Consider the following 23,390-nt stretch of genomic DNA (forward strand, 5'->3'; position numbering starts at 1 on the left):
ACAGGCCATGCACACCAAGAGGATGCAAGAAGGTGAATTCTCAGGGATTTATCTGCTCTGTCAAAGAACCTACAGACACAACCTCCTCTTCAACATGCTACAGTTTATCTGGTATACTCAATGGAAATAAATGTATGCAAAACAGCAGATAATCTTTGGGGTAAGTACAAAAGGTATGAAAACTTTGCATCCAGACTCCGTTCACTACCCCTGAATCCTTTATACAAGAACAAAAACAACTGGGCTCAATACTTTCTCTGGGCAGCAGAGGAAATCTGAGTTTGAGAATCCTAACCCACCAGGAAGTGGGGCAAGGGGGTAAAAAAAAAAAAAAAAAAAAAAAAAACTTCTGCTGGCCTCTACCAAGATGACAGACCCTGAATTACAGTTGTCCAAACTAATATTTAATATTACCTCTCCACAAAGCTAAGCGAGTCAAACCATTGTAATCCAAACAGACTGGTTTATTAAAAGACAATTCTCTCTCTCTCCACAAGTTTTTTTATTAAAACAGACAATTCTGTCTCTCTCCACAAGACAATTGTGGAGCGAGAGAGAATGGTCTGTTTTATTAAACCAGTCTTGTTTGGCTTACAATGGTTCAACTCACTTGGCTTTGTGGAGAGGTGGTTTGTGTGGTGTTGCCAATATTTAATATCCTTCCAAAGGTTTATTAATGGGGTCAACCCAGGAGGAAAGAAAAGGCTCTCGCAAGCTTTCACTGGTGCAAAGAAATAGGCTCAGTGGACCAAACTCCGCTTCCCCCTTCCCCATCGACTGCATGCATTTCCCTAAATGTTGTGTTAAGAAAGCGGTTAGCACCTTCCTCATTATCTACATGGACTTCAAAGTAGTAATAATTTCTGCAAGTACATTTAATAAGCCTGTTTGGGGGGGGGGGGGCAGCATCAGAGTACTCCACCACCTTTCTGAAGATTGCGCTGGGCTGGGAGAGAGCAAAGAAAGGAAAGGAGAGAGAACCTTGCAGGCAAGGTTGTAGGAGGTACAGATGTCTATCTACTGGATGGTATAAAAACAACAAAAAGACGGAAAGCCAGACACTGACAAAAACATCAGTACCTCTAATGTCTGAAACATTACGTGAGGATCAAATAGTAGTACAATCAGCAGCTACCTTACCAATATTAAAAGGTTGGCGCAACACATGTTAAACTAACTGAAATGGCACTTGTTTGCACTGATGTACTAAGATGGGTGAAATGGTTTAAAAACAACCTGTGTCTGAAGAACAGGCGTCTGCACAGGCACAGAGAAAATGAGCAGATGGTCCACAGCAGCTGGTAAGAAAAGTACAGTTTTGTACCTACCATAAATGTAGATGTTCGAGGATCCACATTGCTGCAGTCCTAACTATTGGGTAGTCCGCTGTCCAGTCGGCCCGAATACCAAAGTATATGGCTGACGTCGGTCAGGGCGCATTAGACTGACGTCAGTACGTCAGGGTACTAATGCGCATGACCGACGTCATATCCTCAGTCTTTTCTTGCCCCAGATGTCAGAAGACCCTGAAAAGATAAGGCCAAAAACAAAAACTCCCAAAATACCTGCACCAAAAAATATATATACAGTATATACACAATTAGCAGAATATAACCACACCTACACAACCACCCCTAAACACAGAGGGGAAGGAGGGAGGGTAAATTGGACTGCAGCAATGTGGATCCTCGAACATCTACATTTATGGTAGGTACAAAACTGTACTATGTTCTTCATTCCACATTGCTGCAGTCCTAACTATTGGGTAGAATCCCAAAGCAGAGGTAAGGGAGGCTGGCAAATCATAAGGAAGCAGGAACTGACAACATGCCCTGCAAAATAGCTGTGGCAAAACCAGCCCTAGAGAGGAAGGTGATAATGCTTAGAGAAAGTATGCACTGAACTCCAAGTAGCTGCCTCCAAAATATCCTTAGTTGCCACCCCCCTTAGAAATGCTGTGGAAGTGGCAGTAGCCCTAGTGGAATGAGGCCTAATCCCAGCTGGAATCTCCTTGCCATGATGGGAATAACAAAATGTAATGCAACACCCAATCCACCTAGAAATAGTTTGTTTTGACACAGGCTTGCCCTTTGAACTCAAAGCAAAAGAAACAAACAACTGCTGAGACTGCCTAAAATCCCTAGTCCTGCTCAAATAATAACGCAATAGCCTGTGTACATCTAAAGTGTGCAAAATCTTTTCCCTTTATTTTGGGGATCTGCATAAAAGGTAGGCAAATGAATAGTTTGGTTTAAAGCCACACTAGAAACCACCTTAGGCATAAAGGAAGGATTAGTACGTAAAGATACCCTATCCTTATGAAAAATCAAAAAAGGCTCCACTGCCATAAGGGCCTGCAACTCAGAAACCCTTCTTGCAGAAGTAATGGCCAACAAAAAAGCAGTCTTCCATGACAAGTATTTCAATTCAGCAGTAGCCGCAGGCTCAAAAGGTTGTAGAGTAAGTTTCTCCAACACAAAATTGAGATCCCAAGCAGGAGTAGGAGCTCTACGTGGGGGTCTTATATTCTTTGCCCCTCTAAGAAATTGCTTGAACAAAGGATGCGAAAACAATGGTGGGTCACAATCATAGTGAGCTGAAATTGCTGCAGCATGAATCTTAATGGAAGAGAAAGACAAACCTTTGTCCAGTAACTCAGTAAGATATTGAAGAGCCACACTCAAATTTGGCTCAGTAATCTCCAAATTGTTTGCTGCACTCCAAAACAAAAATCTCTTCCATTTTTCTGCGTACACTTTCCTTGTACTAGGTCTCCTGGCTTCCATAATCACATTTAAAACTTGTTGAGGAAGCGGAGACCTGCTGTCTTTCAAAACAGAATATGCCAGGCTGTTAGATGTACAGAGTGAAGCTTGACATTGAGCAGATGACCGTCCCTCTGAGACAACAGGTGTGGAATCAAGGGTAAAGGCCATGGAGGCTTCCTTACCAGACTCCTCAGTAATGGGTACCAGTGCTGCCGAGGCCAATCTGGAGCTATTAAAATCATCCTTGGCTTGTCTTGTCTGACCTTTAGAAGCACCTTTGGAAGAAGAGGCAGAGGTGGAAAGGCATACACATGAAGATTTTTCCAACTGAAAGAAAGAGCATCCACTTTCCAAGCTGTGTGATGAAATCCCTTCGTGCAAAACTTTGGCAGCTGGTGGTTTAGTGGAGAAGCGAACAGATCTATGTCTGGAGTTCCCCATGACACTGTCAATTTTTGAAATACATGAAGATCCAATTTCCACTCGTGGGGATCCATGATTTGTCTGCTTAATACATCTGCTAAGGAGTTCTGTGCTCCCGGCAGAAACCTTGCCTGAAGAGTTAGTTGCAGAGTGAGCGCAGTCTCCCATAAAATCATTGCTTGTCTGCACAATGGGTAAGAATGTGTTCCCCTTGTTTGTTGATGTACCACATGACAGTTGTGTTGTCTGTTAGAATCAACACCTGCCCTGGAAGAAGTAACTCTTTGAAAGCAATTAATGCAAACTGAACTGCTAACATCTCTTTCATGTTGATATGCAGATGCTGTAGTCTGGCAGGCCACTTGTCTTGTATCCACTTTCCATTTAGATGAGCTCCCCAAGCAACATCTGAGGCATCTGTCGTTAGAATCTGACTTCCTCTGGCCGGGTCACAGAGAGTCCCTTGTTTAGGTGACATTCCTGAGCCCACCACAAAAATTCCTTTTGAATGCAAGGTATTATTTGAATGACAGTGTCCAAATCCTGGCAGTGCTGTGTCCACAGATTTTTGAGATACCATTGTAGCTTCCTCATATGCAGTTTGGCATTGGGAAGCACCAGAATACAAGATGCCATGAACCCTAAGGCTTGAAGGACTGTCCTTGCAGTCAGCCCGGACTGAAGAGATAGCTGATGGAAGTAACTGGAAAGATTCTTTTGTTTGTCCGGGGTTAAAAAGGCCATCTGGGCTGCTGTATTCAGTCTCACACCCAGAAAGCACATGTCTTGAGAGGGTACTAGACTGGACTTTATTTCGTTCACAGAATACCATAGGCATCTTTGCACTGCTATGACATATTCCAGATGCTGTAGAAGATCTTCTTTTTCTTGAGCCAGAATCAGGCAGTCGTCCAAGTAAGGATAGATTTGGATTCCTTTTAGCCTGAAGTAAGCTATCACTGGAGCCAGAACCTTTGTGAATACTCTGGGCGCAGTAGATAAGCCAAAGGGCAATGCAGAGAACTGATAATGAGAATTTCCAGCTCGAAAACGCAGATACTTCCTGCAACTTAGTCTGATTGGCACATGAAGGTAAGCTTCCTTGAGATCTAAAGTTACCATCCAGTGATCTTTGCCCAGCAGAGGTAAAAGCTGTTGTAACGTCAACATTTTGAACTTGGGAATGTCCAGATAAGTGTTGAGGATAGATAAATCCAGAATTGGTCTCCACGTGTTCCCCTTCTTTGGTACTAGGAACAGGCGAGAATAAAATCCTAGGCCCCTTTCCGGCACAGGAACTGACTGAATGGCCCCTATTTGGAGCAACAGAGAAATTTGCTTGTGAGCCTCTGTCGTTTGAAGAGGAGGAATGTCTGGCATGCCTTTGAAAGGAGGCAAGGTATGGAAATAAAACCTGTAACCGTGGTGAATAATATCCAGAACCCATCTGTCTTGGGTAATTAAATCCCAATTTTCTTTGAAAAGAGACAGCCTTCCTCCCAAAGGTGCTGCCAGGCGAGAATGTACTGGCAGCTGAAAAGGTAGGTCATTGGGTCTGCTTACGAAAGGACTGACCCCTGCCCTCACCAGAAGTCTGAGCAGGGGAACTCCCTGTCCTAGGCCTAAAAGAACCCTGAGCTCTGCCCCTACCACGTCTAGACCTACCCCTAGACTGGGAATCATAAGCAGGATAAGTCCATCCCTTAGTAGGCCAATTTCTACTAAATTTCGGAGGCTGCACCTGCAAAAAATCTTTAACAGTTTGCATAGACTTAGCCTTGTCCTCCATTTTCTTCAAAACTGCTTCCACAGGCGAACCAAACAACACATCAGACTGTAAAGGAGCATCCAAAATCCTTGTCTTAACATGCTCAGCTAAATTCTGATCTCTCAGCCAGGCGTGCCTACGAAGAACAGAACCAGTGGCAGCCACCCTGGAGGAGGCCTGCACAGCATCAAAACCACACTGCAAGGAATGTTTACCTACCTGTTCAGACACATGAACTAAATCCTGCAACTCTTTACACTCAATACCTTCAGCCAGAGCATCCACCTTAGATTTCAACTGTGAAAGAAGATAATTCTGATATTTTAACATGTGAAACTGACAATTCAACGCCCTCATGGCTAAAGTGGAAGAAGTATACACTTTCTTTCCCCATCTATCCAAAGCCCTTGCCTCTTTATCAGGAGGGACAGGATTTTTAACAACTGAGGCCCTCACACCTTTAGGCCCCTGAGAGACAGTTTCTGGGTCTGCCCTAGGACTCTTAAAAAGATACTTATGAGCTTCAGGCACCCTATAATACCTATCCGGTTTAACTGGGGCAGGAGGCAAAGAATCAGGATTCAGGAAGCCTCTGCAAACACATCTTCCACCACATTCAAAACAGGAGGTATAGCTAAAGGCCTATGCTGGGGTAAAAACAAGAATTCCCTAAGCCTTTTCCTGGAATCAGAGAAATCTTGACCTTCCCATTTAAAATGCTCCCTCATGGAATGCAGAGTCTCTGAAAATGAAAAATCCTCAGGAGGAGAAGCAGAAGGAGTAGAATCATCCACATCAGAATCAGAATAAGGAGGGTACTCCTGCAAGTCTTCAGCCGAAGACTCCGAAGCCTCTGAGCATTGCTCAAAACTCTCAAACTCAGGTTCCACCCTAGGCCTCTTATCAGGAGGGGCATAGAACCCTAATCATAGTAATCAAATCCTCTGCCATTTTAAGCATATGTTTCTTAGGCAAAGATCCTGAAGTACTAGGAGAAACCCCCACAGAAGCTAAACTTGGCCTGCCCCTCAAAGAAGCCTTGGAAACTGAAGGAGAGGCTCTAACCACCTTAGGAAGAGAGGGAAGAACAGCCACCTGAGAAGCCCCCTCAGCCTGGCCTACTTCCTGAGAGGATACATCCTGTAACAGTAAAGTCTCTTCCTGAGACTCCAAAGAGACACCTGGCAAAACCTCCGGCTCCACTGAGCCTTCCAAAGAACCGACGTCTGGGACTGTCGGTTCCTCCACCCTAGGCTTTGCTGCTTTATCTTTGCGTTTTTTAGCCGAAGCCGGCGTCGGAGTATCCGACGGCATTTTATAATTACAACGCTTCCCAAACACTAACCTGGCACAGTCTAACCTTCTCTTAATAGTGCGTTTGTTAAATCTAGCACAAGAGCGGCATCCAACAACGTCGTGCTCAGGCCCTAAACAAGGTATACACAAAGTATGGTAATCCCTATGAGGTATCTGTTTCCCACAAGAAATACAGTTATTCACTTTTTCTGACATCCGGTTAAATACTGAGGCAAGAAAAACCAAAATATTCCCCAACGGGGTACTTAGCCAACTTTGATTCGGTCTGAAACTCTGACTTCAGAAACTTTCAGAACGCCAACCTGCACTCGCAAAATTGCTTCTGCATCGGACCATGCGGCAAAAAAGACTGAGGATATGACGTCGGTCATGCGCATTAGTACCCTGACGTACTGACGTCAGTCTAATGCGCCCTGACCGACGTCAGCCATATACTTTGGTATTCGGGCCGACTGGACAGCGGACTACCCAATAGTTAGGACTGCAGCAATGTGGAATGAAGAACATCAAGAAGACAGCAGGAAACTCATGGTGTCCTAACGTTCCTGGACTATGAGAACAGTTAAGTAGTGGTCCTGTAAAAAAATCCTGGCATCATACATTTAAGACAGCAGCCACTAGAAGTTCATAACCACTGTGCAAAAAACAGCAGCCACAGAAAAAGGAGCAGTTACTTCCCGAATTTTACAGCAGTCAGTACAATAGCAATGGTCTTTACCATAATGACACTGCTTAATTAAAAAACTCAGTGAGTTCCTAACCAAAAACCTCACATACTTGGTCATACAAAAAAGGCTGCACAGCTGAAGACCCAGAAAAAAAAGCAAGACTTTTTGAAAACTGAAAACTTATTTTTTTCCAGTAAAATGTCTCTCAGTTTTACAGTAATGCTACTTCTACAAATAGAGGAGATGAAAATCACATTTGACCTAGAAATCATCCATACGATGACAGACTACTCAATACGTCGGGGGGGGGGTAGGATTACTCCCAGTTATCAGGCATTCTAAAACCAGAACAATTACTTCATCACAAAAAAAGATAACCACAGGGAGGCAAAACCCTCAAAAATATAATCAAGCAATAGTGCCCACCACAACAAACTTTATAAACAGCAAATAAAAGTATACATCAGACCAAGCTAGTATGGCTAAAAGTCAAAGATGGAGGCGTATGAACAAGAAAATCTGAATTATAAATTAATCATGTATTATCTGGAAATCCAAGAAAATAGCTGCAGAAATCTACACAATGTTGTCAAACAGAGTTTAGGGACTTTTAGCTCAATGCAAGCTAGTCAAGCAGCAACAGATCTTAACTGAAAATCACAGCACAGAGAATTGTGAATAAGGAGGAAAGTCGCATCCAAGGGAAGTTTCACATGTTAAGTTGCGCAAGTCCCACTGGCTTCCAAACTACTGGCTATAAGAATTGGGTCCCAACACATGCAGTTCAAGCCCAAAGTTACAGAAGATCTCTTCCAGACTGCAGTGATAGAGTACCCCTACTCCATGAATCTAGTAATGCAGTTTCCCCATCAACAAAATCTGCTAACTAGTTCCACTAAATTATTGGAGACGCAGCAATACTAGGAACTTCAGAGAGACCGCCAAATAACTTATTTGTAAAATGGTCAGAAAAGGCAGACTTTGTCATTTGTGTCTAACCACCACCTGGGGAAAATCATAAACCCTACACTATCCTTGGCAAAACATACCGGCAATATTAACAAATAACTCAACAAAAACTATGCTATAAAATTCCTGCTTCTTGTACCTTAGGAAGAAATTACTTTAAAAATCGCCAAAACTGAATATGGACACCCAAATAAAACTTTTCACTCTAGTACAAATAAACAAAATACAAACAGCTGTAAGCAAATTTTGCAGATTTGTCCTACAAGCAGATCAATGAACTTATCACCACTAACTTTGTAATGTGGTTTACACAAGTACTAGTCAACAAGAGTCACTTATAAATCTGTGAGCTAAACAGAAGCAAGTTAGTTAGACAGGGACATTGGTTTTCAGAAAAAGACAGTAAATCCGACAAGAAAAATATTTACTGAGAGAGCAGGAAGAAATAGCTTATTAGAGCATGCTTCAAAACTTTACAGCCCATCCACCTGGAAATCAATTTCCTGCAAAAAAAGTGAGAAAACAAAAACACCCGAACAGTTCAAAATCAAACTAGGGGATCAGAGGTTCATAGGTTAGTACTAGGCTAACTACCCTTGTGGGCCACTTTAAACCTAGCCAATTACCCCATCTGAGAATCAAACCATGCACCTTGTGTCTTTAAGGTAAACATCTTAACCATCATGCCCAACCTCCCACTCCAAATTTTCATAAAAGGAAAAAAAGAGCTAGTCTTTGTATCTCATTCAATCAACTCAAACTTAGAGATATTTTTGAATTAAAGTGTGGTAAACCCAATTTCCGTCTAGTCTATGTCATACAGATTGACAATTATTTTTGAAACAAGATTTGAAATAGCTGAAAAAAAATTTGCTGGACATTCATGAAACTGGAACGTGCTACAACCCAAGTAATAACCATCCAAGTGATATTACAGAAACAATATAACAATAATGCCAGAATAAGGTTAACATTGGAGGAATAAGCTTTCCTTCATGTTATTTACAGATGCCCCTTCAGTTCTAATTACCGTACATCAGAATATGGACATGGGTTTCAAAAATACTGCTTTACAGGGTACTACCTTGCATCAGAAGAAAAACGCCAACACTATGCTGTACTCCCACCTCAAATTTGATGGCAAACATGACTGTTTACAGCACTTTTTGCTTGTGCAGAAGCAACAGTCAGTGCCCAAATCCAAACATCAAGTTCATGCAAGAGGTACACGACACACTAAAGTATCAAAATCAAAGTAACAATATCGAAAATAAAGCCCTCACAATGTGTATATCAGCTCTTACCTCTGGCTCCATCCTCCCCCTAAACTAAACTATTATAACACTAGTCTATGGCTTCAAGGTAGAAGCAAGGAAATGTCGGGCTGCACTTGGAAATGTAAAACTACTGGCTGGTAGTGGCCCAAGCAAACTGAAGGAATGGATCTAACCCCCCCCCCCCAAAAACAAAAATGCCTCATCATACTACGGACTTCCAACCAATTCACCCACATTACTTTGCTTATTAGATAACGGAATAAATACACTAGTCTTTAAAGTCTTCAAACTATAAACAATACATAACTACACACATAAACATGACTATAAACAAAGATGTAAAAAAAAAAAAAAAAAAAAACCCAGAGAAATCCTAGGAAAAATAAGTACAACATGAAAAGATCATGACCAACGGTCAGAAGCAAAGTTACAACACTGCACCTATCAGGGAGAGATCCCATCACTGAGACACTGTTGTCTAAAGGCATCTGCAAGGCTAATGAAATGCTATCACTACAGTCCACCAAGAAGTACTGTGACAGAGTAGGACAATCTTTTGGTAGCTGGAAGGTTTTTTTTTTTTAATCTTTTCAATACATGCACCACCAAGATGAGTTTCTCCAAAGCATTAACTCAATCAACTGAATCATCCATTATCTTCAGGGAACAACCTAAAGAAACCCTTGCAGGTGTCTTCTGGCCCTCCAGGATGATGCACTCAAACTCAATGGTGTTTCCCGGGGTCTCTTGGCCTTCAAGTTGATGACCTACAAAATCCCCAAAACCTGACATACTTTGAATACTGCAGCGGTGAAAGCAAGGATATCTACCATTACGGTAAGACTTTACACAACTGTACTATGTCCTCACATTCACCACTGCAGTAGTCCTTACGAGTGGGAGAGTGCCAAAGCTCAAGAAAAAACTTGGGAGGAGGAAGCAGGACAGCCCCCCCCCCCCCCAAGAAGAATAGCAGTAGCAAAACCAGCTCAAGAAGAAACTTGGGAGGAGGAAGCAGGACAGCCCCCCCCCCCCCCAAGAAGAATAGCAGTAGCAAAACCAGCTCTAGCGATACCATCCAAGTGGCAATATTTGGTAACGGTATACACAGAAGTCCAGGTAGCAGCTTCAAGAACAGAATTAGCATCCAAGCCTTTGGGGGGAAAAAAAAGCAACAGAAGAAGCCACAGCTCTAGTGAATGGGCCTTTACAGAAGGAAGGAAGGCTCTTGCCATGAAAAGTATAACAAAAGGAAATAGCCTTTGAAATCCAACTGGAAATAGTTTGCTTGAAAACAGCCAAACCTAAAGACATAGGATGAAAGGAAAGGAAACAAATGCTCAGATTTTCTGATCGCTTTAGTTTTATCCAAATAAAATCTGAGCTGTCTATGCACATCTGAATGTATACAACACCCTCTCTGTCAGATTGCAGAGAGGGGAAAAAGTAGACTAATAGACTGATTAAGTGACAACTCATTAACCACCATGAAAGAAGGATTAGTACACAAGGACACCCTGTCCTCATGAAAAAAAAAGGTGGACAAGCCATAAGGGCTTGCAACTCAAGACACCCATCTGACAGAAGTATGAACTAACAAAAGAAGTGCCTTCAAAGAACAATGTTGCAAGGAAGCTAAAACAGCAGGCTCAAAAAGAGCTGAAGTCAATTTTTCCAAAATAAAATTAAGATCCCAGGAAGGAGGAACAGGCTTCCTGGGAGGTCTAATATTAAGGACACCTTTAAGAAATGGTTAAACCTCAAATCTAGAAGCTAAGGGGGGGGGGGTTAAAGGCAGACAAACAGAAAGAGCTGATAAGTGGGCCTTAATAGAAAAATAGGCCAAACCAGCATTGAGCAACTCGCGCAAATAAGAGAACCTAAAGAACAGCCTACTACAGAGAGATTTGGGGACAAACTGAACAAGACGCATGGTCGTGAGCAGCAACTAGGCAAAAAGACACTTATTGTGGCAGTCTTTATGGAAAGACTCCCACACTGGGATTTACCCTTCCTGGATGACATTAACCCCAAACAGCACAAAACAAACAGAAAAAGTAACTAAAAACCCAACTGGGTACTTATCTGCAACTGTGAGGCCCCCAGCAAACGGGAGTAAGCACAGGAATGTGAACAAACAGAAAAAAGGTAAAATGGACAAAGGTAACAGATGGTTAAAACAGCATTCGGACTGGCAGCAAAGAAGTTCTGAGGATAGTATGCCTAAATGTCACCTTTATACCCTACCCTACCCTACACAAGGAGTGTGCAGGTGACATTCAGCGTACCTTAAAGCAACGGTAGACTTTTGTAAACTGGCTGGGCGGCGAGCTTCACATCAGAGAATCCCATTCATAAAGAATACTGTAGTTGTGAATGTACATCTACACTGCTGCTTAAAAGCAAATCTGCATAGCATCCGAACAACCACAGACCAATAACCTGCTTTCTACAACATAATGCAGAACATACCAGAACTGATGCAGACACGAGTTTAGTCATTTAGATAAAGACTCAATCATGGCAACAGAACAGAAAAATGATAAAAGCAAATCACATGAAATTGGCTGGCTAACAAAGGCTAAGAAATGCATCAAAGGTACTCTACCAGCTTCTGGAAAGTGAGGGGGTAGACAGCACAAAATCTTTATTGGGTTGCAAGGCAAAGACAGTTCAACACCCTTCTAAGGATGCCAGCAACAACCTGCGCACCAGTCCATAGGACACCAAAGGCAGACAGAAGTACTTCCAGCAGCTTCTGAATAAAAGGAACCTCGGGAGAAGCTGCAAAGCCTACGATGAAAGAAAAGTAAGAGACCACCATAGAAAAAGAAAGAACAGCAATAAGAAAATGAATTCAGGGAGACAGGCAGGCTCAGATTAGATCACAGCAGATATGATTAAAGATGCTGGGTGAGATGGGGAGAAATGGCTCCTGATGATACTCACAGCAGTCTGGAGAAGAGTGCATCCCATATCACTGGAGAATAAGCATGCTAGTGCCAGTTTACAAGAAAGAGATTGGGGTGGAGACATGAACAAAGCTGCTGTATGCAGAAATGTGCCATTATAGGCAGAGTCTGAATAAGAACTTCAAATGACAGGGGAATGGAATGCAAAAAAGGCACATGGAATAAAAAATTAGTACAAATAAGACAACAACAATGTCAATAAATTGAAAAATCAGACGGAACGGAGATAGAAAGGAAAACAGTGGAACAGTTTAACAACTGCAAGTATCTGGGAGGGGTGGCTTAGGGGAAAGGAAGTCTGAGCGAGAAGGTCAAAGCTAGAATTAGAGGGACTGCAGCCAACTGCCACAAAAGTGTCAAGTGTAGTACACGACAGAAGAATGCCAAAAAGTAAGGTGTACAAAAACAGTAATATGATCAGTACTGTTGTATGGTACAGAAATCTGTACAGTAAAGGCAGCACAAAAAAGTTAAGGAAGCTACAGGTGATGGAAATTAACCTGAAATGGGTGGTAGAAAGCACACTGTAGGACAGAAGACAAACAGCAGAAGCCAAAGTTGGTCCAGTTGTAGAAAAGGTCAAAAAGAACAGGTTACAGTGGTTCAGGCACATGCACAGAAAAACATAAGACAATCTGATGAGGATGATGTGCAAGACAGAAGGCAAGAGGAAACTAGGTCATTCTGCAAAGAGGTGGATAGATTGTGCGAGAAGACACATGTCAGTCAGGCATGAGTGTTGAAGAAGACAAAAGTGGTACACAATAGAGTGATTGAGACAGCTGACAACACCCTGACCCAATGTACAAAATGGGGGGGGGGGGGTGACAATGAAACTAAAAAGACACCCATTACTAAAAGCCACTGGGTGCTGCAAAAGGGGATGAAACAATTACAAAAATCAAGTGAGTCACAAAGTGCAAAATTACTATTCCTAGAGATAAAATTAAAAAATTCAGAATTCTTATTTTCACTACTGTCAATTTACCTTGCCATTAACCATTTACTAACAGCTTACTTTAAGCAATTTGTCACACTAGCACAACTTACATTTTTAACCTCTGTGACCAACGCAGGGAAAAATGTAACATGCATCCTCAGACTTTAATGTAGGATTACTGCACTTGTGCAGACACATGTCCATTAAAAAGTCTATGGAGCCCTGCCGGACAGGACGTCAACAAGAAAATACCATTCATCACTGACAAAACAATCCAAACAAATACTGGTAGAATGCTTGACTCACTAGATACTACAATGCAATACCACAGTGTTACAAATCTACTTTAACAGACTAAGCCATGGCTACATCTTGACTTCATAAAACAAGCCGACAAATTGCATATTGACTTCATTTTTTGCAAGATCTAAAAATGTACAGCTTGGCAGATAAACAACTTCAAATGCGATTATAAATGGTTTATTTTTATGCCGAGTTTTCCAATTTCAGGCTCTGGAAGGTGGTGGATAACTTCCTATGTTTGTGTTAGAACCTTTTTAAATGATCATCATGGTTTTCCTGACTTGAAAATTTAAGTTACGACCTTTCGCACCGATTAATTGGCTTCGAGTATTTTAACTACTAAGATTTTGGCATGCTGTTTGGTTTTCATGTCCACTTTGTTCAATTTTGTAAACAGCGCTTACGAAATAAGCATTTAAGTTTGAACTGAACTTGAGAAAAATAGACAAGTACAACAGCTAAGAAAAACACTGGAACACACTAACAGAAGAAAATGTGAAATATATATTAACTGTAAAGTTTGAGATCAGAACAGATAATATAAGATAAAGTCTTACCTACTTTTCTTTGTAATGGTATTTCACAATGGCTGACACTCCAACTCAATAAAATTCACACTATACAGAAATGCCACATACTATATTAAGCTTCATCACTCTAAAGGAGATCCAATTACACAATTTCACCTTATCTTCACAAATGCAACCATCCAAGCAGCACTGTACAAACCAACTCCAGCATTCCAATGCAAAATATTTCTACTAAAAACCAATGTGACCTAGCCAATGTACTACATGGCGCAATAGAAACAATCAAATGTTCCACAAAATCATTAGAAAGCAAATGTGTAATGATAATGTGTTGCATCTTCCAAGCATAACAAATCAGTGGCCATCCTTTCTACAGCACACAGAGATGCATCTTGATAGTGATACAACTACTGCAGATACAAGCACCCCAAGCAAATGGACAGGTGGCTGAAAACATAACATTAGAAGTCGTGCAGTTTGGATGTATAAAGTTTGAAGGATCACCGCTTTGAAATCAAACCCACAACAGACAGATGTGTGCTCATACAGAGTAAACAGATGTACAGACACTGGCTCACATCCCAGGTATGTTGAAGTACAATGCTGCAGTGAACCATATAGAGCCATTACAGCAGCTAGCTCTGTCGCCTACCCACTGTATAATACAAAAAACAAAACAATGTTGCAGACATAACCTGTCAATGCATGCAGGAGACAGAACACCTTTGTGTGTTTTATACACAGATTCTGTTGCAGGATGGCCTGTGTCTGGGGTACAGCTGTGGCATTGTCAGACACGAGGGGCTACTGTACATGGGAAGCCCTTTGCAGGTCAGTTGTGTATTAGTGGAGATGGGATGGTGATACATGTGAAAGCTGGAAAGCATTATGTTGAGGATGCCTGCAATGCTAAAGGACATATGCTGTGCATCAGCCTCTAAATGTAGTCCAACTACCATTCCTTCCTTGCAGCTGTAGCTCTAATGCAATTAATCTGCCATCAGACACCTGTATTCTTCTAACCGAGTGCTGCTTGCACTCTGTGGTACTGCGAATTTCCGGCATTATGTTAGAGAAGTACGTCGCACTTAGTTCTGCGCAGGTGTGGGTTTGTCAGTAGTGACTGACAGGACAAATTAGCGTGTAACCGTCCGAAGACTGGCAGGCATGGTAATTCGCATGTCACGTCATGTAGTCACTACTGAAATGTTTAATATTCATGCACAAACTCAGCTCCAACCCCATAAAGCAGCCATTAGTGAGTAAGCCTGTTGTACGGTCAAAGGCTATCAAAAGCACAGTTAACCAAAAGTAATTATTAATTCTTTGTTTTTTTCAGGAGGGCAAGCCCCCCTGCACCCCCCCACACCCTGCTTTTTTACAGATGTGAATGCCTTAAGAAGAGGTGAGCACGACACACCGCAAGTGACCACTACACATCCCATCCAAAAATCAAACTAGAGAACATCTTTGTTGCTGAGGCGACACTGCTTCACGTATGTGGCACTGTTCAGAAATCAATTCATAGACGAACCTTGAGCAAACCTGAACTGCTGTGCGGTAGTATTACCAAATCCACTACAGTCGCTAATTCAATTACTCATACGGGAGGAGAATACACCGTTACAAACGCAGGAGATAACAGCAGAATTGCTGTTATGAATTCAGTGCCGTCTCATCTGCCTTTAACTTACAGGGGAAAAACCTGCAGAAATGCTTCTTATTCAGTATGCCCCCCCCCCCCGGAATATCCAATGAAGAACGGGAACAACATTAGGGAAGTGCTGGAAAACAAAAAGCCACTCCTACCAACAGAACCCATTCAACAGAGTCAACAAGACGCTAGGAATTCTCTGTCTGGAGGCGTGGTTAGGGCAGGATTTGCTATTGCACATCCTGCAAAGTACTTCTCTAATATTGTAACAAATTTCCAAAGGGTCTCACTCATAACTTCACAGGGATCTGGTAAGCCACCTTTTCCATGTAGAAAACCCATGCACTGTCGGCAGCATTTGTGAATACTGGCCAAAAAATCTGCAACAGCACCTCTAGCATAGGAACACACTTCATAACCAAACAAGCTCCATGTCTTAACATGAGAATATCACCCATAATTTCAGAATGCGGGCTACAGCTACATAATCAAACTTTAATGCTACAGTACTTTCATGCCGTACAGCTGCCAGAACCTTAAGCCAAATACTACGCATGACTCAGTTTCTACAGTATTATTCCAATGCAAATACAAGTGGCTAACTGGGGTGACAGACTAAACAGTAGGAGAAACATTTCAAAGTATGTATGAATAGCTGCAGATGCATGGAGTGCAGCACAACTATCCACAACGCACCTTTGGTTGAAAAGCCTTCATTATGTAGGATTAGAGTAATCATCCATACTCAATACTTGCTTCACTGAATTTGGGGTTACACGGGACCAAAGCCTGGAACAGATATGAAAACAGCCAGAAGCTGGTAGCCCTACAAATACCACTCCACCTAAAGCAAGGTCATTTTATAGATAGGTACTGCCAAATCCACCATGTCTTTAGAATATAAAAAAGAGCCAGGGATCAAATTAAAGAATCATCAAAAATGTCACCTATTACATGGGCTCATGTATCACTGCACCAGAATATTTGTTTCTGAAAAAAAGCTATGGCATCTTTCTCAACTGCTATGGGCTGAAGTGAGATTAAAGCACCAGAATGTATAGTTAGTGTCTCCTTATCAAACAATGAAGTCTAGGGTTTAGGTTTACTTTCATATTTTTGTGTCAATAAAATATTACAGGGTATCCTTTCCTTTCGACCCATGATAAATCACTGCAATGTTCATACCTTGTCAATAATGCATCCCACAATTTAACATATGGGAACTCTATTTTTGATAAAGTGAAACTACAAAAGTGCCACTGGTTGGGTAAACAGGGCACACACACAAAAAAAAGGATAACTAATCCCTTCCCTTACGTGTTAACTTCGATTTTCAGGAGATACAGTGTATTTATCAAACAAATCAGTAAAGGTTGTTCTACAGAATACTATTTACCACTTTAATGCATTTTTGTTTCCTTATTTCTTACATGACCACTTTTCTCTTCTCAGCCCAGCGGAAATGTTTACATACGCAAGTTGAGTATCCAGTTTTGCTCTTGAATTGAAGATGCTCCACTTATACTACACTGATTCATCCAAACAAGGAAGAAACAAGTCATAGCTAGAGATGGCCAACTTGTTGACCAGTGTGAGCTCAAGAACCAACAACTTGAAGCTAAATCAGGAAGAAACATATAATGTCATTTACAATACACACTGCCAAAGGGGGGCTTGCGAGTATCTCTTTACAAATGTTGTTACGTTTTGGCCTCTGGTTGGATCCTATAGGAACATGCTCTAAAGTTACACAGAAGATGAAGTTAGTCAATCATTGCAAGTGGTTTACACCCTACTTGCCAATTGTGTGACTCAAAAGTAAATTACTTAACCAGAAAGTACTCAAAAGCCACTGGGAAACTGAGCCAAAGTCTGTAACAGTCTCCTGCATGGTATAACCAATAGCCATACACAAACCTTTAAATAATCTGTACAATAGCAATAACTGAAACAGTAAGTTTTGAAAAAGCAAGAAACAGCAGTTGAGATTAGACCAGTTCATTACACATACCCTCAAGACAGCAAGTAAACTGTCGGCCACAAATATTTAAAAATCATGAAATAGACAAACGTATACACAACAAATGCACTAAACAAGAATTCTAACTAACAGCTTACCTGGTGTCATAAAATTACCAGCAGCTATGCTGACGTCTAACACCACAGACTTAGAAATTGAATAGCAGTTGCAAAATGCACCTAAGTCCAGTATGAACTCCGTTTCACAACGCAGTCCCTTTGTGAACACCCCAGAAGCAAGAGAATAAATGTTTAACCATCTTTACCAGTCTCAAGCAATCCATTCTGTTTTTCTTTGATCTAAAAAGTTCTGTTCTTCCTTACCTCTTCTCCCTTCTCCCCCAGTAGAATTTCAATAAGTATTAAGCTTCACGTGCTGCAAATATGTGCACATTTGAGAAGCCAACAAGTTTCACCCTTTAACAGCTGTATGGCATCCATCACTGAAGACTAGTGCATATCCTACACTATTCATAACTCTCATTCTGCAAGATGTGCCAGACCAACCAGCCATAGTTTATTTTTTTTTTTATTTTCAATAAAAGTGACATCACCTTAGTACAATTTTGTTTTATTGAAAAAAAAATTTAACTTCAGTCAATATGTCAAAGCCAAGTATTATTTTCTTAAATCCCTAAAAACTCTCAAAATCCACCATATCAAAAAGGAAGACTACTACACTGTGGCGACCCCTAACCGGGAAAAGGCAAAAGAAGAACAAACTACATTGTACCTGCCAAAGTCAGTGCTGTACACACCCAGTTAAAAATTAGAAAACATGTTTTCTGACAGACTTGAGATCGCTACAAGCTCAACCTAAAGAAAAGATTCCAAGACAGTTTCAAAGAAACTACAAGCAACCACCAGAAACGTAAAACAAGAAATGAAAGACATGCACATCACAAGCTGGGAAAAGAAGCCAGCCTTCAAGTAAAGGCCTACTCTAAAGAGGAATACCTTATTTACATTGGAGGAACGAGAAAAATATGGCAAAACATGCAAAGTTCCTAATACATGTAAAATAATTCAATTCCAGAAATGCAGTAATAAAAAATGTAAAACCACATAGTACGATACTTCAAAACTACATAAAAACGTCCATGTATCACTTAGCAAGTTGGCAAACTTAACAGAGTATTGGGAAACATCTCTTGCACTTTGTTCTTGTGTGGTATTGTGCAGCATGGAAATTGCAATCTCAAAACTGTGCAATACTAAAGTGGCGTGAATACATCATAAAAAAAAAACAATATGGTTTTGTAAAGGTCTTGCTCAAATCTTCCAAAAATAAATTCACTCCCAGAAACTATTTGTGTGGGAATGTACAACATTCCAGAAGTCAAAATTGTCTCTCAAAGATTACCATACACAATACCATGTGTGCATTAGATGCCAATCAAGCCAGTGCCCTAAACATATTTCAGACTGCCAGTCATACCACACCAACCAGTTGCAAACTGCAGCTTACATGGATGCCAAGCCACTACTACTTGTTATTACCATGTAAACACAGTCACCCCTACACAAATATAACAAGCCAAAATAATGATGTTATACAATGATGAAACACACTGCACAAAATCATTCAAAACACTGCACGAAACCTAAACAGGAAAATGTCAAAAACAGCACCTTTTATTGAAAAGCACGCAGACTGCACATCACAGTAAACTTTGTAAGACTTTAAAACAAAACTTTTCAAATGGATATTAAAGACTGCACTATACTTGTTCACGAGAACACAGTATATATCTTAAGAATCTGAGCAGACATCTCATTCACTATAAATATCACCATGGGTAATGATAAAAGATCCATCAAATGATCAACAAAAATAAACATTTCTTTAAGTAAGCAAGAATGTCTGATGGCACAAAAAAAAAAAGAAAAAAAAATAGTGTAAACAATGCACTTCTCAACAAACTCATTAAAGCTCAATTAACAGCAAAACAGAAAGGTCTAAACCACTGGTATTTTAACTATATTACGAAAACATACATCTTTATTCTTAACACAAAAATAATATTACACCGACCAGGCACCTTTTAAAAAATAAAATGTGGGAAAGGGCACTCTCACAACAACAGTGAATCATATTTCATTGAAGTAACTCAAATATGGACATCAATGAATCTAGTCCCAAATGTTTCATCAATGATTAGTCCTCACTGGCTTTAAAACAAAGAATCAGTGTCACTTGTAATGATAAGGTAAACAATTTCCTCTTTTATAAACGTAAATAAAGACTAACACTGTACAAAATAGTTGTCTTTAAACCTTCTCAGTTAGTTAACTGTTATACACATTCCCTATACAGTGCTCCTCCTACCGCAATACTGTCACAATTGTAAAATGAACTATGCAAGTTTTCTGTGCTCCTTGTAAGGCTGGGTCATGGCTTAAAAAGATCAGTAGACTAGCTCTCCTACCCAATTAAACAAAAAATAAACAAATAATGCTCTGAATGGAATTTACACATGAATATGATCACTCTCCCTTTGACATAAACCATTTCAATGAACGTAACTTTACATAAAAACAAGACCAGCTATACAAAAAAAGGTCGGATTTCCCTATCACATGTAAAAACAGTTAAAATAACTACACTACATCTGTACATGACAACATGTAACAATACAATATTCTGGACTAAAAGGTTAACTCGAACTGTAACACAGCAACATAAAAGCAGGTTTTGTTTGTTCACAAAATGAAAACAGTACAAATGGTATAAACTGCTTAGTTACACCACTACTGTAAAGTCAAACAAAATATTTCAAAACATTTTGAAGCCTGTAAAAATACAATGTTTAACATGCACAATACAAAACATCTTGGGAGTTTCAAAGTGCAACAACAGAAAGAAAGCACTGATATAAGCCATTCTGATACAGTGTAGTTTTACTTAAGAAATGCAACCTGTTCAAATTTTACAAGCACATATTATTGAGACACCTTAAGAACATGTACAAATACTGAAACTGAACTGATCAAAACGGCTTGCTTTCAGGACACCTCCCTTATAAAAAGCATTTCACAAAAAACAAAACAAAAAAAAAAAAACTACATGCTACTCCAAACAACATTCAGCTTTCAATTAAAGCAAGGAAAAGCTCCCACAAAGTCATCTGAATAGACCTATATATTTTAATGAAGACCTACAAAGACGAAAAAAAAATCTCGTCTGAACTGCGTAGGTAGAACGAAAAATTAAACGTCTCAATATGCGCCACAATCAGAAAACTTCACATAGCCAGCAGAGGTTATAACCAAGATCATTATTTAACTAATACAGTAATTTTACCATTCTGAAACGGGTTACCTAATGGCATGAAATGCAAGGCAATACAAAGCCCAGTAACAGAGCTCACAGACTTTGGTTATTTAAGAAATAACAGCATACAAACATACAATACAGACAATAACCAAAACAATGTATCAACAAGCTACTAAATGAAACTGAAAAATAAACAAAGGTTCCACACAAAGAATGAAAAGCAATGAGATAACCAGTACACTACCTACTACAAAAGTGTCTGCAGTTAAATGATGATTAAGAACATCTGAGAGCACGTACAGAACATAAACACACAAAACATGGCAACTCAGAAAAAGCAAGCCTGTCACATACATCGGCAAAGGAAGTAACGTATCCAATGAGAATGCATCAGTTACTCAACGTAAAATAGCCAAATGCAACTTCAACAATGAGAAATGAAAAACAACGTCTAACAGCACTGAGGAAGAAGCTGTAAAGACTGTCAATCCTTGCAAGTGACTCCCCTGTATTGCCGACATACATCCATTTTGTCATAGAACAAATCAGACAAGACTCATTCCCCCAGACCAAATCCACAAATGACAAAAAGGGCACCAACCTGTTCCGTCGCTGGCGGAGACCGACAGGGCAGGAGACGATAGTTTAGGCCGCTTTGGCGGTGGGCCCGGATCCACCACATTCTCGGCCATTTTTATTCGCAATAATATTATTAAATTATAAGAAAGACAGAAATGCAGAACAGGGAGGCGGGGATAAATGTACAAAATAACGTTATAAATTACAGTTTCATGTCGATCCAAACTCACAAAAATGTCTTGAAACATAAAGAGCACGGAAAAAAACCAAGTAAACCGCAGCTGATCCGTGTCCGAGGCCGCACAGACACCAAAGCACACACACACCAATCTTCAGTGTGAAGGTAAAGCAAAGCGGGGCCTGCTGCTGCGACTCAATAACAACGAAAAACAGAACGGCTGGTGCAAAAGCTCCTACTGCTGCCAGCCTCCTCCTCCGTCATCATCAGCCTTCGCTCACTAGACAAGAACACAAACACTGCTGGCCCCAGCTGCCCCTCCGCCGCCACCGCCGACAGCCGCCTCCTCTTCATCCCGACAAAGCCGAAAAGGCTGGAATCTTGCAACTCACGGCCAGCTAGAGGGAGAGAGATCGGTGGTGGTGGCGGTTAGGGGAACGGGGGTGATGACACACCACAACTAAAGACTCGCCAATGCGAGTCGCGATCGGAAACCAGAAAAGCCCTACAAAACTATAAGTGGTATGTGCGTGCTTCTAGACCTTCTTGGGCTTCCTCCCTGTGTGTTATTTCCTTTCCAATTGCATCCCACAGCAGAGGGGGTTCGCAGACTTTTACATCTCGACTGTACGACCAATGTTGAGTTAACAGTCTCCAATCCGTATATGGGCGGGATTGCGTAGACCTTGATGAGCGTCGTCATATGCAAATAACAGCATCGCTCTGCATATATTATGCATGACTGACAGATATTTAAATAAGAGTTTCTGAGCGAAATGTATGTTTTCTTCCAAAATCATTTTCCCGAAGAAAAATTCTTCTATGCTCAAATATTTGAACAATACGCGTTTATTATTATGTATACACCACTGTCTTGTAGTTCTCAAAACCATTTCTATACGCCATTATGTGCAATTTTTTGTTATCATTTATGAACTTGTTTTTTACTATTAATAACCCAACCATCGTCCGTCGAAGAGTAGTTCTCGCAAACAGTTCTACATTCCATTTCCATTATGTACATGTTTAATTCGGTCATTATTTCTAAATGCAATACTACACCGAAAAAGGCTATAATTATTCTATAATCTGTATCGGATTTTATTGAAAGTCTAATATAATACAACCGTCATTATTATTTGTTCGAAAATACGTTTACTGATGAAATACTCATAATGGAGCACGTTTCTTGAATCTCTGAAATGTCCCTGATTTCGCATGACGTGCTTGAGTTTGTGTCCCATTTTTGCCGTGTCCCTCGGTAAAAAAAAAATCACCAAATATCATAGGTTCATATCAGAGTTAATCGATAACGCTACTGGGTACTTTCATACTTTTTATTGTTAAAAAATAATTTTAAGTGAATTAGGTAATACTCATCAAGGCTATCAGATTTTCAGGGATGTCCCATCCTGATTTTGGATCAAAATTTTCCTTTGACGCCCCCCACCAAAAGTCAGTGTCAGTAACTTTGAAAAGCAGTGGTAAATTATAAAATATACATTGTGGTGGGAATTATTTTAGCAAATGCATGTTAATTCAAGTCCTCTTAGTTTATAAAGCTTCCAAGTTAGTAGTACCAGTATTTGGGAAAAATGTTTAATTAGTTTTGTTTTTGTCACTGATTCTGGTCATAATAATACTCATTCCTTAACCAGGAAGTTCCATTGTACACACAGTCCCTTCTCAGGGCTGACCACAGTGCAATGTCTGGTTAAGTGACATGCTCAAGATCACACAGTAAGCAA

The 23,390-nt window shown here is 40.5% G+C and overlaps 1 protein-coding gene across 2 annotated transcripts in view; it reads right to left on the bottom strand.

The window, feature by feature from the left end:
* EP300 (E1A binding protein p300) overlaps positions 1-22,308 on the bottom strand; it is a 1,713,356-nt gene extending 1,691,048 nt beyond the window's left edge. For both annotated transcript variants that reach the window (XM_044076495.1, XM_044076487.1), the window contains exon 1: positions 21,487-22,308. In XM_044076495.1, coding sequence (XP_043932430.1) covers positions 21,487-21,712 — 226 coding nt within the window. In that variant the 5' untranslated portion in view covers positions 21,713-22,308. The remainder of the gene's footprint in view (positions 1-21,486) is intronic.
* Between the last annotated feature and the right edge of the window lie 1,082 nt (positions 22,309-23,390).

This window comes from Protopterus annectens, chromosome 1.part1 (assembly GCF_019279795.1).
Source record: "Protopterus annectens isolate FY-2018-M chromosome 1.part1, PAN1.0, whole genome shotgun sequence".
NCBI lineage: Eukaryota > Metazoa > Chordata > Ceratodontiformes > Protopteridae > Protopterus > Protopterus annectens.